Below are 13105 nucleotides of genomic sequence, written 5' to 3'. Positions count from 1 at the left end.
GAACCACTCTCGAGTTGATGGGACATGCTGAATTGACCAGAGGAGTAGATTTCTGATACATCAGTATCCTTGCGGGAGGGGCAGTGTGGCTACACGTGACGCCTTGCGGATGTGCCATTATTGCTAGTTGAAAACTACTCCAATTCCTGTCTGGCAGTTCGAAAGAGCTACCAGCAATTTTTGAAGGCTCTAGGGCTAACTCGAGTCGTTGCTGCTGTTTACGCCCGAGAAACCAGACGGCTTCCCGTGTCCGTGGAGGAATACGATGGTAATTTACCTTAGGAATTTTCATAGACAGCAGCTCTTTTAATTTTGTTAAATTTGCTGTTTAGTTGGTGATGTATGTGATGCACGCTTGTGTCGCTAAAAACAGTCCCTGGGATGAAATCTATCAAGACGATGAAGTCGCCCGAAGGCATAGCGGAATTTTCTGTCCTCACGGATACATCTGTTTCTTTCTTGCTTGGTGTTGTGCAACCTGAAAGTGGAAATAGAGAAGAAGGAATCGCTAGGTTTTTTTGAATCGTTTTGAAAGTTTGAAAAGAAGTGAAAAAGCCACCAGCGGGGATTGAACCCGCGACCAAATGGTTATGCCTTCTACCAGACCAGCGAAACGTAAGGGGGAGCGCCTGATAAGACGTAGAGAGCAGGGTCTTATGATTCCAACACATAGTGAGTTCTTGTGTTTGAAAACAAATGGTTAAAAAAGATTGATCAACTTGGAACCGCCACTATCGACGGAAGAGCAATCGGCTCAACCTTCACATTTGCTCCATTTCTTTCAAAAAATATTGATCAGCCTAGCACCGCGTCTTTTGACGGAAAAGCAATCGGCTTCACCTCCATCTTCAAGAAGATTGATCAGCTTAAAAACGCCTCTTTTGAAGGAAGCGGAATCGGCTCGACCTTCACATTTACTGCAACCTTCACGCGTCCATCACTGCAGTTGCATTCAGAGTCGCTCTTCATCGGAATCGGTACTTGTTGTTGCAGTTGTAGTCGTCGTCGTCGTTGTTGTAGTCGTCGTCGTCGTTGTAGTCGTCGTCGTTGTTGTAGTCGTTGTTGTTGTTGTTGTAGTCGTTGTTGTTGTAGTTGTTGTAGTCGTCGTCGTTGTTGTGGTGGTCGTCGTAGTAGTAGTTGTGGTGGTCGTCGTAGTAGTAGTTGTCGTTGTTGTTGTCGTCATTGCATCTTCATAAGCAGCGCAAAAAATTGAATTGAACATCGGTATGAACGTTTCATCCAAGATTCGATCGGTCACGGGACCCCGCTTCACAGAAACACGTTTGCCCTCCAATCCCTTCCACGCGCGCTCGACATCCTCGCTGGCGCTGTCCAGAACGGCAACAGCCAAGTGAGTATTTTTCTGTGCCAGTCTCTTTGCAGCATCGTCCTTCGAGGGAGGGTTAGAGGTAGTGCACTGGTTCTTCTTACCAGGCTCCCAAGCTGGACGACTCTCGGACTCCTCCCAATTCGGAGATTTATTGGTGGCTATCGTAACGAGCTTCACTTCAATTTTTCCATCACGGTTGATTTTCGTTGAATTCCATCCGAAATCGTCATCCAGCACCACATCAAGGGTTGGGATCAAAGCTCTTGTTGTCGTCGCGCTGGTGTTTGGAGGACTGATATCAATATACATAAATTGAATGTAAAGCGAGATCCACGCTCCCCCTTTCAAGGGGACCTCTGGATAACACTTGTTGGGAGTCTTGGAATCCTCATCAATGAAATACAAAATTCCAAGACGATGTGATTCAAGATTGTCTTGAAGAAATGTGGAAGACAATGCACTCCAAATTGAAGCATCATTGGTCGGTCCATTTAGAGTATTAATAGATTTATCAGCATCGATCAGATGAGCCACATCGGCGGAGAAATCATTGTAAGAGAGCTCACGGCCATTACAGTCGAAAGCGCACGAGGTTATTGCGCCAAAGAAAAACAAGAAGGCAAGCCGAAGAAAATTATTCATATTGACTGATGATGACTTGATCTTTGACAATGCATGCAGTATTATCAAACGCACACGGAACAGAGCAGACAATAAGACCTGGATATGAATCATTTTCTTCTATTCGATTTTTTGCTTCGTGTGCTTTCGACTTCAATGGCCTGGAAATCTTGCACTTGGAACTACCTATTGCAGACACCTTCGAATGGCCTTCACGCTTGGACGCAACTTTCTTCTTCCCCAAACACTTCTCTCATTGGAATGATGAGCTTCTTTCTGATCCCTCTGGTCATCCGGATGGATTTCTTCGAAGGTCTTTCCGTTCAGCTTGACGAACTGCCCCTTGCGACATGTGCAATCGTTGACTGCTTGAGTTTGCAAAATGCAGAGTCGCAATATGGAATAGTGAAATAACGACACTAGATACAGTCCCGTCACACAAAACACCTCATCATCTGAGATTGACTCAGCAATGCATTCTACATCACAATCGCTGAGCACATCATGAATCTAGCGTCAGTATTTGATCTCTTTTGAAGTTTGTCGATGATTTGCTGTCTGCCGGCATTTCGGGAGTCTGCGGTGGCCCGCGGCTGATCACGAAGAGAGTTTGGTTTGGATTGTGGGCGCTACTACTGGAGCTACTGCCGTGCAGTGATGGCTACTCTCCGATTTCTCTTTGCTGCGGTGAGTCCCACTGCGTGTGATGTGTCCCATTGCATGTGATGTGTCCCACTGCATGTGATGTGTCCCACTGCATGTGATGTGTCCCACTGCATGTGATGTGTCCCACTGCATGTGATGTGTCCCACTGCATGTGATGTGTCCCACTGCATGTGATGTGTCCCACTGCATGTGATGTGTCCCACTGCATGTGATGTGTCCCACCAGGGGTTGGCTCGCCAGGACATCTATTCTGGTGGCTGCGATTCATTGGACCTCTCATTGTTTTCAATCGCTGAGTTTTCATTGGCACTTTTGGGTTTCTGTACTGACAAGCACTCAATTCGCGAGCATCAATCTAACTTCACCGGTTTGTGCTCTTGGACATTTATCAGATCCGCACGCAAAATCAACTTGAGTCAAACTGAAATTTCTTACACTCAAGTTTGTAGGAATTGAGGAAAAAAACGCCTCATCCGGGAAGCGAAGTTGGTCTGCTGCAGGAATCCACCGTCGTCCGTTGAGCTTTTTTGTTTTTCGCCACTTTCGGCTCCAGACAGAAATCTGAGGGGAATTAGTTGGTTAATCTCATTCCTATCTTTTGGTTGCTTCTGGCAGAACAAAACAGCGAGATATTCCAAGAACGTGTGTAAAGAAATAAAACTCTCTCTCTTGTTCTTCTTCAGCATCGAGCTGAAAAAGAATGCGGCGAAGACAGCAAGGTTCCAGATAAACACGGAGCTCACTTCGGTCGTCTGTGACCATTTCACATCATCTCGATTCATAGTTGCGCGTATTCGAAGTGCTACGAAGAACTTGAAACGTTCAATTACCACAAGAAAAATGCGGATAAAATTGAGATCAATGACTTGGAAGAAGCTACAGCGATTTGACGGTGACCATTACATTGAATTCATTATTAGGTTGAACTCATCTAAGATTTCAAGAAGCGAACATATTTCATGGAACATATTTCATGGAACATATTTCATGGAACATATTTCATGGAACATATTTCATGGAACATATCTCATGGAACATATTTCATGGAACATATTTCTCCCACCCATAACGTTGTTTTTTCTAATATTTTTTAAGAAGAAGGTCTGAAGCAACGTTTAGCTTCAGTTCAAAACGATTTCTGTGAATAGGAGAACAACCTTCGAGTTTGGCCATCGAAATAGCAAACAACTGTTCAGCAGAACATTTAACCATCTTATTCTTCAAGAACGACAAAAGCTACTTTCTGATGTGATAAATATATTCAAGCAATCCGATCAATGGATGAGAGGCAGGAGGGCGCGTTCAATATCATAACCTCCTGATAGGTACTCTCCGCGACACTATTCTGACTCAAAAGAAGTAGCCACTCCTCAAGACTGGAGGTCAGCTGACGGAGGAAATCTGTAGAAGGCCAGTTGCCTGTTGACAATGCAGAAATTCTATCCAAGATTTCGCGATTCTTGCAAACTACTTCAATCTCCTCCAACTCATTTGCAATTCGCTCAATGGAAAATTTCATCTGGCGAAATTTTTTTTCTCAGTCACCTCAGCTTCGGGTTCGTCAATCTAAGACCGATTCTGCCCCGGCCACGTTCTCATTTGTCCGCTTCGTGTGGTGAAGGTACGGAAACCCCAAATGACCTCATTACAAATAAATGTTGTAGAGATTTGCGGATCTCACTGCAGATGAAGTTCAAGATCTCTGGCTTTCGGCTCAAGCAATCGGTGCGTTGATGGAACTCAAGCACAAGGCGAGTGCTTTAAATATCGCAATGCAGGTCAGATGAGATCGAAATGTCATGAAAGTCTTCTTCAAAATAGTTGTCTCAAAATATTCTCAGGATGGCGCAGGTGCAGGTCAAACTGTCGATCACGTCCATGTTCACGTGATTCCTAGATTTGGTGGAGACTTTGCAAAGTAGGCTCTTGGATCAAAATTCGTTTGACATTATTGGCAACAGAAATGATGAAATATACGAACACCTTGACAATCACGACGCAACTAGATCAAATCGGCAAGTAATTCCAGATGACGAAGAGAGAAAGTAAGCTTTGAATTATGTGTGGCTTGTCATACCTTATCATTTTTTTTTTTCTGTTTCAATTTTATTGATTTCTTGGATTCATCTTCATTTTTGCTTGCTATTGATCTTTCAGGGATAGAACGAAGGAGGAGATGCACGCTGAAGCTGACGAAATTCGCAGATTGGTGGAAGAAGTTCTCAAAAATTGCGAAACCGAATGAATAGTTCGTTTGTGTCTTTCCACAAAGATGCTTTCATATTCCACTGCAGCATACTGAACCGCAGGATCTACACATTAGCTTCGTGTTAACGTATGCTAGAAAGTTGGAGCTTTCATATTCCACTGCAGCATACTGAACCGCAGGATCTACACATTAGCTTCGTGTTAACGTATGCTAGAAAGTTGGAGGTAGAACTGGCGAGGATAGAGGCAGAGAGTCGGGTAACAGTTGAGACTGCGCCAGTCAAAGGGGGGACACAACAGAAATGTTCGAGCGAGCTGTAAACGAAGATGAGAAGGAGTAGAAACCTACCGATGGGATGTGAGGGAACACATGGGTGGTGCAGGCTTCAGCAAGCTGGTGGTAGTGGACGAGGCAGCGTTCCAGATGGTCGGAGGCAGCCAGCGTAGCAAGGGACCACTGAGTTGACTGGAAGAGAAGGTCGCGGGCGGTTGTAGTCCAGGGGAGCACGGGGGAGAACGTGTGGGTAATAGCGCAGAGGGCAAAGGTGATGAACACCGCCGTTGTCACCTGAAAGAGAAGGAGAGCGAGTTTGAATAAGCCCCTTATGGTACTTATCGCAAAGGACATGGTCCGGCAAAGAACCGTTGCCGTCGTAATGAGGCCGCGAGAGCGAGCATCATTAAGTTAATTTGGTGTTAATTGGTTATAACTCGTTTCGTGGAGAACAAAAAGAGAGAGAATGAATGGGGTAAGCATAGGAGGTGCATGTAAGAGGTTTAGCAGTGCAACGATCTTAACGACTGCTTTGATTAGATTCTCGAGACCTTTTCGATGGATGGTCTAGGAAATGCACTTCAGGCTGTTTTGGTGCCACCTCTTGTTTTTGCTCATCAGAGTCCATTTTAATGCAGTTTTAAAAGACAGGCGATTTAATGTCTTAGTTCGGTGACAGTCAACCCGGTGCAGAAAACGACAAAATTGGGACACATCATGAAAACATTAGAATTATCAGGACGGCTGTTTGACGTTCCAATGGATCTTCTAGGCCACAAAGCAATAAATTGGCTCACACTGTGGACCACCTGCTTCACTGCATGCACAGCAAGCGTACCTGGCCAGCGAGAAAGTCTGATAAAAATGAGCAAGTATGCCTTGAACTTACTTAAGAAGCAATTGAGTGGTGAGATAACCGGTCAAACCAGATGTTCTCTCTCCCCTCCCCTAGTATTCATTAACCCCCTCTGCATGTACAGACATTCAACAAGACGATTCGCTGTTTTCGGTCGACCTCATCGACAACGACTTCTTCAAATGGGAAATTTGGTTCGTCGGGCCGGCTGGAACTCTTTACGAAAATGGATCCTTCCATGCGGTATTGAATTTTCCCGACGATTTCCCGAATAATCCGCCCACGATGAAGATCACCGAAGAGATGTGGCATCCGAACAGTAAGATCGAAAAATCTCAAGGAAGTTTTTATTTGTGCTCCTTAGTTTATGCAGACGGTACTGTCTGTATAAGTATTCTTCATCCACCTGGAACAGATGAATTCAACGAACAAGAAACAGCGGATGAACGGTGGCGTCCAATTTTAGGTGTCGAGACAATCATGGTGTCCTTCATGTCACTCCTGAGTAGCCCTAATGTTGATTCGCCTGCGAATGTGGATGCTGCTGTAAGAATTCCCACTTCTAGGAATAGATGACTTGTAGACATTATTGGGACTCATTGGACTCATTGGGACTCATTAGGACTCATTAGGACTCATTGGGACTCATCAGTTGTACGAGATCGTTGTTCTCTCTTTTGCAGATCGAGATGAAGACGAATCCTGAAGTTTATAAACGAAAAGTTCGCAAGCTAGTCGAAAAAACTCTTGGCTGAATAAAAGTGATTGAATGAGTGTATTTGGATATATGGTCTATTTGCATAAACATCATCTATTCAAATAAACGACTCTATCATGTATTCAAGGTTGTGGCGTTCTTCCCCCCGCTTTTTCTGTCATGTTGTTCAAACCTCTTCAAACCTGCGCCACAGACTGCCGTGACTGATGAAGCTCGACCCTAATCTCCTTCGCTATTTGACGAAAGTTGAATGGAGGGTTTTGGAAGCCGTCGAAATGGGAATGAAGAACCACGAGTTGGTCCCGACGACATTGATTGAACGTATAGCGAATTTACGAAGGACGGGAGTGCGGACGGTTTTGGGAAACCTATTAAAGCACAAGCTTCTTGCTCATGATGGTCAAGCTTACGACGGCTATAAATTGACGTATTTGGGATACGATTTCCTGGCACTCCGAACTTTTGTCGCGCGGGGCCATTTAGTTGGAGTGGGGATGAGAATGGGAGTCGGAAAGGAGTCAGACATTCATATTTGTGAAGGGGCTGACGGAAGAATCGTCATCTTGAAACTTCATCGCCTGGGGCGGGTTTCATTCAGAGCAGTTAAACGGCAACGGGATTATCTGGGACATCGACAAAGTGCAAGTTGGATGTATTTGGCTCGTTTGGCAGCAGCAAAGGAGTTCGCGTACATGAAGGCGTTGCATGAACATGACTTTCCAGTTCCTGAACCCATTGATGTCAACCGGCACGCAATATTGATGGAATATATTGACGCGTTTCCGTTTTCTCAAGTGCGTGAGCTACAACATCCAAAGCAAGTTTTAGAGACATTAATGGGATTAGTGGTGAAAATGGCTGAATGTGGTTTAATTCATGGAGATTTTAATGAATTCAATTTGATGATTTCCGATGAAGAGAAGATTACAATGATAGGTGAGAATACATGTTCATGGATATATATTTCATGCGATGGATATATATTTCATGCGATGGATATATATTTCATGCGATGGATATATATTTCATGCGATGGATATATATTTCATGTATATTTCGTTGATATATACGTTCCAATGTGCGTTCGTCTCTTTGCTCGATAGATTTCCCTCAAATAGTGAGTGCTCATCATCCGAATGCTGACACTTATTTTGCGAGAGATGTCGAATGCGTTCGATCTCTCTTCAAATCAAAATTTGGATTAGAGGTCACAAAATATCCCAAGTAAGGTACACAAGTAAAACTGTAGACAGATGTAAGATAGTCATGAGTAAGATAGTCATGAGTAAGATAGTCATGAGTAAGATAGTCATGAGTAAGATAGTCATGAGTAAGATAGTCATGAGTAAGATAGCCAGAAAAGTGATAGCACTGAGAGACGTATGAAGTGACATCTCGACTTACAGGTTCGAAGAGATGCGAATTCCTGAAATGAATTCGAAGGATTTTACATTTTTTAAAAATAGTAACGAGGATGATGAGGCGCGACTCAGAGAAACATTTGAGTTGCATCGAAATAAAATTGAAGCGCAGCAGACTGAAGAGGCTGAATCGGAATGTGATGAGGAAGTAGAGACGAAAAACAAGACAATGATCCCAGTCGCTATCAATGATGATGATGACGATGATGATGGTGATGACGATGATGGTGACGATGACGATGATGCTGATGACGATGATGATGATGAGGAGAGCGGTAGTGAAGAGAGAAGTGAAGGGGAAAATCGTGAGGTAAAGACGAAACGTCTGGACAATGTATGGCGACCAACTGTGAAGAGGTACGGACGCTCATGAGGGATGTTTGAAGGTTTTGTGATGCAGAAAAACCGCCGATGGGGCAAGGAAGCACGCCGCAGCGACAGAGAAAAAGAAGAAGCAGAAGTTAACTAAAGGAAATAGAGGAGTTAAACGCAGCAGAGAAGGGCGAAAGATCCGCGAAGAGCTGAAACATGACTGGTAACTGTGTTGAATCGTTTTTTATCGTATTTTCTTGTTCTTCGAAATTTCTTGTACCTGCAGTTGTCTGCATGAAAGTAGCAGAGAGAGGAGAACGAGCGTGTGTGAACCTTCTTTTTTTCATTCGCATCATTATCTGACAATGGCGGCGTATCATAATCAACCATTCCTCCACCAACAGATGCACCAACAACAACTCGCCCCCCTTCCTCATGAAAGGTATGAGGCCTCCTCCAGTGAATCCGTCTTTCCTACTACGATTCCTGCGCAGTTTTTGAGAGAGCGCGCATCTCGACCAAAACCCAAACTCAAAAAGATCGTTCCTGGGTGTTGTGCATGCTGCAATGAGAAGTGTTGCGGGGGAGGGTGCTACGACCGCCCCACTGGCGGATGCCAAATGTGGAATTGTTGCGGATGTTGTGATCGTGGAAAAATTCTGGTTCGAAGGTCTTCACCATTAGGCGAACAGCATTTACAAAAAATCCTAACTGCTCATAAGGATTTCGAGAAACAGAAAAAAACACGAATTTGTTGCTGAAGCTTCTTCAACAGAATTGTTTCGTACAACATGGAGTGATCTTCGATGGATGACATGTCGGTTTTTGTATGACAAGTGTTCGTGCAATAAAACCGCGCAGATAAACTAGAAAACAGCCAAATAACTGATTGCAGTATTACAATTTTAGTTCAACTTCAGTATCTTCGAACAAATCAAGGAAAACTTATCCAATTTCCACTGCACTTTCTGTCCGCAGAATTAATTACATTTTCTGTACAGAACATTACGATGTTTCAAGAGAATTCCGAGCGCGTGTCGAAGATTCTTTCTTGCATCAATCTGAACGTAGTTGTCCTTCCTGTTCTTCAGTTCTGCCTTCGACATTCCTAGCCCCTCAGGCTCCAACATTCGGGGTGGAATGGTGTTTTTCAACCCACTGTCGACAGCAATCATGGAAACTGCTGACGTCCAGGATAATTGATCAAGAAATTTTTGACCAATCAGTTCACGAATCAAACTCATCACTTCACAATTCAGAGAAGCACTGGTATCATTCTCAAGATTTCCATCAATTTCTGTGATCATCGCATCTGAGGCGGAGAAGAGTCGCTTGAAAGGTTTTCTGGCAAGCGTGACGGAATCAGCTTGAATGCGTCCGAATCCAATTAAAGTTGACACAGTGCAATTATAATCCGAGAGAAGGCACAAACAAAACAGCTTCGACGCATGGGACGCGCAGTGAGAAGATGTCCCACAGTGCCAAAATCGAAAAGCTGTCAAAAACCGGAAAGTTTAGCAAGACGCATCTGTTAACTCACCGATGCCACAACAGCGAGCAACGATCGGGGACACAACCGCCGGTTTGGATGCAGCAACGATGAGAATGTCGAGAAGAACAAGTTGAAGCCTGCGAGAAATAAAGTATGCCGTCGAATCAATTGAAGATTTACTTGTAGATCTCGGTGCGATTCGTTTGATCAGACGCTCTTGATGGAGAGTGTGATTCGAGCAAGCGACAGAGAAGGGGGAAGAGATCAAAGCGAAATCTGTGGAGAAACAGACATTTGACATTCATCTGGTGCATTTAATGGAAATTGATAAAACCATCATTGAAGTGAATTCTATCAACGCTTGTTGAATCCAGCGGAATTGTTAAAGATCGTTTACCGTGAAGCTACAAAATCGGTAGCAAGATGAAGAACTTGACGAACGATAAGGGAAGCCAGAAGGACGACAGAGAGGACAGCATCACGGCTGAGCGAAATGAGTAGTGATGGCCAGACCTGCAGATGAAAGGAATTTCCCTAGAAGAAAAACGTCACTCACCTGGTGAATTCGCGGCAATAGCCATTCGCGTTTGGACGAAGAAGAACGAAGACAGCGTAAACAAGTGAGATGAGCGAAATACTGAATTTGAACATTTGGATGGAGCAAACATATTTGAGAACAATTCAATAGAAGTGAAGTCATTTCAAGAAACGAGTCGCTCATGGGTTGGTTGTCTGTCAGGAATTCCGCGTTGTTTGAACAATTCGTTACAACGTTGTGCGAATATTTCGGAATGTTGTCTCCACCCTCCTGGTTGCGTTCTAGTATCCTTGACAACATTTTGAGCGTGTCTTTCTCTTCAGATGTCTTCACATTCTCATCCAACATCTCGAAGTCGCAATTATTTCCTCCACGAAGTTTCGGATCAATCGTCGCCATTTCAGCCAAGCGCTGTGAAAGAGCTGCTTGCACTTTCACCACCCAGATTGGAATCTGATACCCAGTGGAGATTCCGGCCGACCCGTTTGTGTGCTTGAGCAGCTCGGAAGACGCGAACTCGTTCAGCTGTTGGAGAACGTCCTTCATGGACAAAATCGTGTGATCGTCGCAGCACAAAATTGACGCTAATAAGACATTCCCAATACCATGACCCTCCATGCTATTTTGGGACATGTCATGTGGTTGACGCTTTAAAATCATCAAATCGAACGCTAAGTGATCGATAATGACGGAACTGTACTCGCCGACAAACGACTCGCTCCAAGAATTACGATTCTCTTCTTGCGTTCCGTCGAATTCTGGTTTTTCTTCTTCGCACGCGTATGAAAGGAGAGCAACTTGATTCAACACTCTCAGACCCATAAATGAGCAAAGCCGATACTCGGACCCGATCATTTTTAGCAACTCATATCCAAACATTCGTAGTCGACATGAAATTCGGGTGACACGGTTCTTAACATCAGAGATCTTCGACACATTTCGCAGCAACAATTCCAAGATTTGAGCGATTGAATTGATTGTCTTCATCACCAAAATATTCCATAAAATCGATATAGCGATCGCTTGAGTCTGACCGATGCGTCTCTTAGAAGGATCGTAATGAGCGCCGCTATGGTCTTGTAGAGTTCGTTCCAGAGAGTCCTTCTTCGGAAAAACTTTTGTTGCAATGCGATCTTGAAAGTCCTGCAATGATTTGATCCACAATCCTCCGTTTTCAATTGAAAGAGTCAACCGATTACAAAAATCACTTAGAAGCTGAATCACAAAATACAATTTGTCATCAGATAGAATTAAATCAAAAGAAGGGTTGTCTTGCCGCTCGGCCCGAAGATAAAAAGACTCGAGAAGGGATCCAGTTTGATGCAGAATGGTAAACGTATTCTGAAGAGTTTCGATTGATCTTAGAGATGGATGTTCCCACTCCGATTGATTGGACTGTTGATTGTCACTCCATTGCAATTGAGGAGTTGATTGGGAAAAATCGTCCCAAAGGGTGGAGAGAGATCGTAATAAATCATCAAGGGGAATGCGAGATGACAGACTGTCTGTAATATTCTCTATAAACCTAACAAAGAGAAATTTGTTCGGAAACTCGACAGACGAACGTACCGCAAGACTTGGCGGTCTCCCGCCGAAAAGATGAGCGCTTTTTGCAAGCACTCCAAGACCTCAACATAAGCCGATACACAATCCCTGAAGATAGAAGACTTTTCGGGAATGGGACACATGGGCGATTCGATCAATTGATTAGGATCAAAGAAGGATAAAAGGAAATGAAGAGAAGAAGAGATGTTCGAAGACCTTGACACGACGGGTTTGGAAAAAGCGTCTTCAGGGACCTATAAATGAGAAAACACCGTTTATTGAGTGGGAACACACATTTGACTGCGATAAGGTACGTCGTAAATTACATGTGAAGGAATCCCTACTTGTCCAACTGAGAGTCCCAATCGATCCAAGCAGGTCGTTGCGCGAGCTAAGAGGGATGAGGAGATGGGAATCCAACTCAGAAGATACAATTCTCGCAAATGGTGAAGGATACTTGGGAAAGACGCGGTATTAACGGGATGAGCAGACTTCTGGTCCGAATAGAGGTCTGGATAGATGATGGAGAGGAATCCTAGGATTTGGGACAGGAAAGCCGAAGAATCCCTTTCCCTGTGGAGGGAGGCTGAATGGAGGAGAGAGATCGATGAGGATTCTGAAAACGTTGTCGTACCTGAAAATTCAAATGGATGGATTGATTGAATGAGACTGAAGAATCGATGCTGAATTCGAACCAGTAATGATGGTCGATGAAGCAAATTCACAATAGATTTAGAAAGAGATGGATGGAGCTGAGAATGTTCAAGAGAAACGAGACAATCGATGAGAGAAGAGAAAAGTAATTCCTGAGGAGATTGTTGGGAAGAGAGATCCTTATTGCGTTGATTTACTGAATCTGGGGGGCGACCAGAAGAGGAGGAAAGGACAAATTGACTGGAAGGGGTTGTAAGAAGAGAAGAATGACAAAAGCTGAAGATAACGAGAGCGACAGAGCAAAGAATCTCATCTAATGAGCGTTTCTTTGTGACTGAAGGAGTTGAACAGGAATCGCCTGGGGAGGACGAAGTGAGGATGAAGTGATTCGTATCCCGTAAACGAGATACAGAGAGTGTTTGAACGGCTGAAGAAACATTAAGCGCGGTTTTGTCGCAATTGATCGCATC

The 13105-nt window shown here is 44.0% G+C and overlaps 3 protein-coding genes and 1 non-coding gene across 4 annotated transcripts; 3 read left to right on the top strand and 1 right to left on the bottom strand.

Moving 5' to 3' along the window:
* The first annotated feature begins 65 nt into the window (after nucleotides 1-65).
* LOC129617806 (U4 spliceosomal RNA) lies at nucleotides 66-195 on the top strand. Its single transcript, XR_008697734.1, has one exon. It is a non-coding gene; the product is annotated as a U4 spliceosomal RNA (small nuclear RNA).
* Nucleotides 196-952: 757 nt separating this feature from the next.
* LOC129617804 (mucin-5AC-like) lies at nucleotides 953-1972 on the bottom strand. The gene has a single exon (XM_055532862.1). The coding sequence runs from the start codon at nucleotides 1970-1972 to the stop codon at nucleotides 953-955; it is 1020 nt and encodes a 339-aa protein (XP_055388837.1).
* Nucleotides 1973-5816: 3844 nt separating this feature from the next.
* Nucleotides 5817-6710, top strand: LOC129617803 (uncharacterized). The gene is made up of 4 exons (XM_055532861.1): nucleotides 5817-6006; nucleotides 6080-6274; nucleotides 6320-6501; nucleotides 6639-6710. The coding sequence occupies exons 1-4, from the start codon at nucleotides 5817-5819 to the stop codon at nucleotides 6708-6710; spliced, it is 639 nt and encodes a 212-aa protein (XP_055388836.1).
* Nucleotides 6711-6879: 169 nt separating this feature from the next.
* On the top strand, nucleotides 6880-7901 carry LOC129617802 (serine/threonine-protein kinase rio2-like). Its single transcript, XM_055532860.1, has 2 exons — nucleotides 6880-7609; nucleotides 7777-7901. Exons 1-2 carry the CDS (start codon nucleotides 6880-6882, stop codon nucleotides 7899-7901), a joined length of 855 nt encoding a protein of 284 aa, XP_055388835.1.
* Nucleotides 7902-13105: the final 5204 nt, after the last annotated feature.

This window comes from Condylostylus longicornis, unplaced genomic scaffold (assembly GCF_029603195.1).
Source record: "Condylostylus longicornis isolate FDR11 unplaced genomic scaffold, ASM2960319v2 ptg000643l, whole genome shotgun sequence".
NCBI classification, from domain to species: Eukaryota; Metazoa; Arthropoda; class Insecta; order Diptera; family Dolichopodidae; genus Condylostylus; species Condylostylus longicornis.
This window is presented reverse-complemented; position numbering and strand designations above follow the sequence as displayed.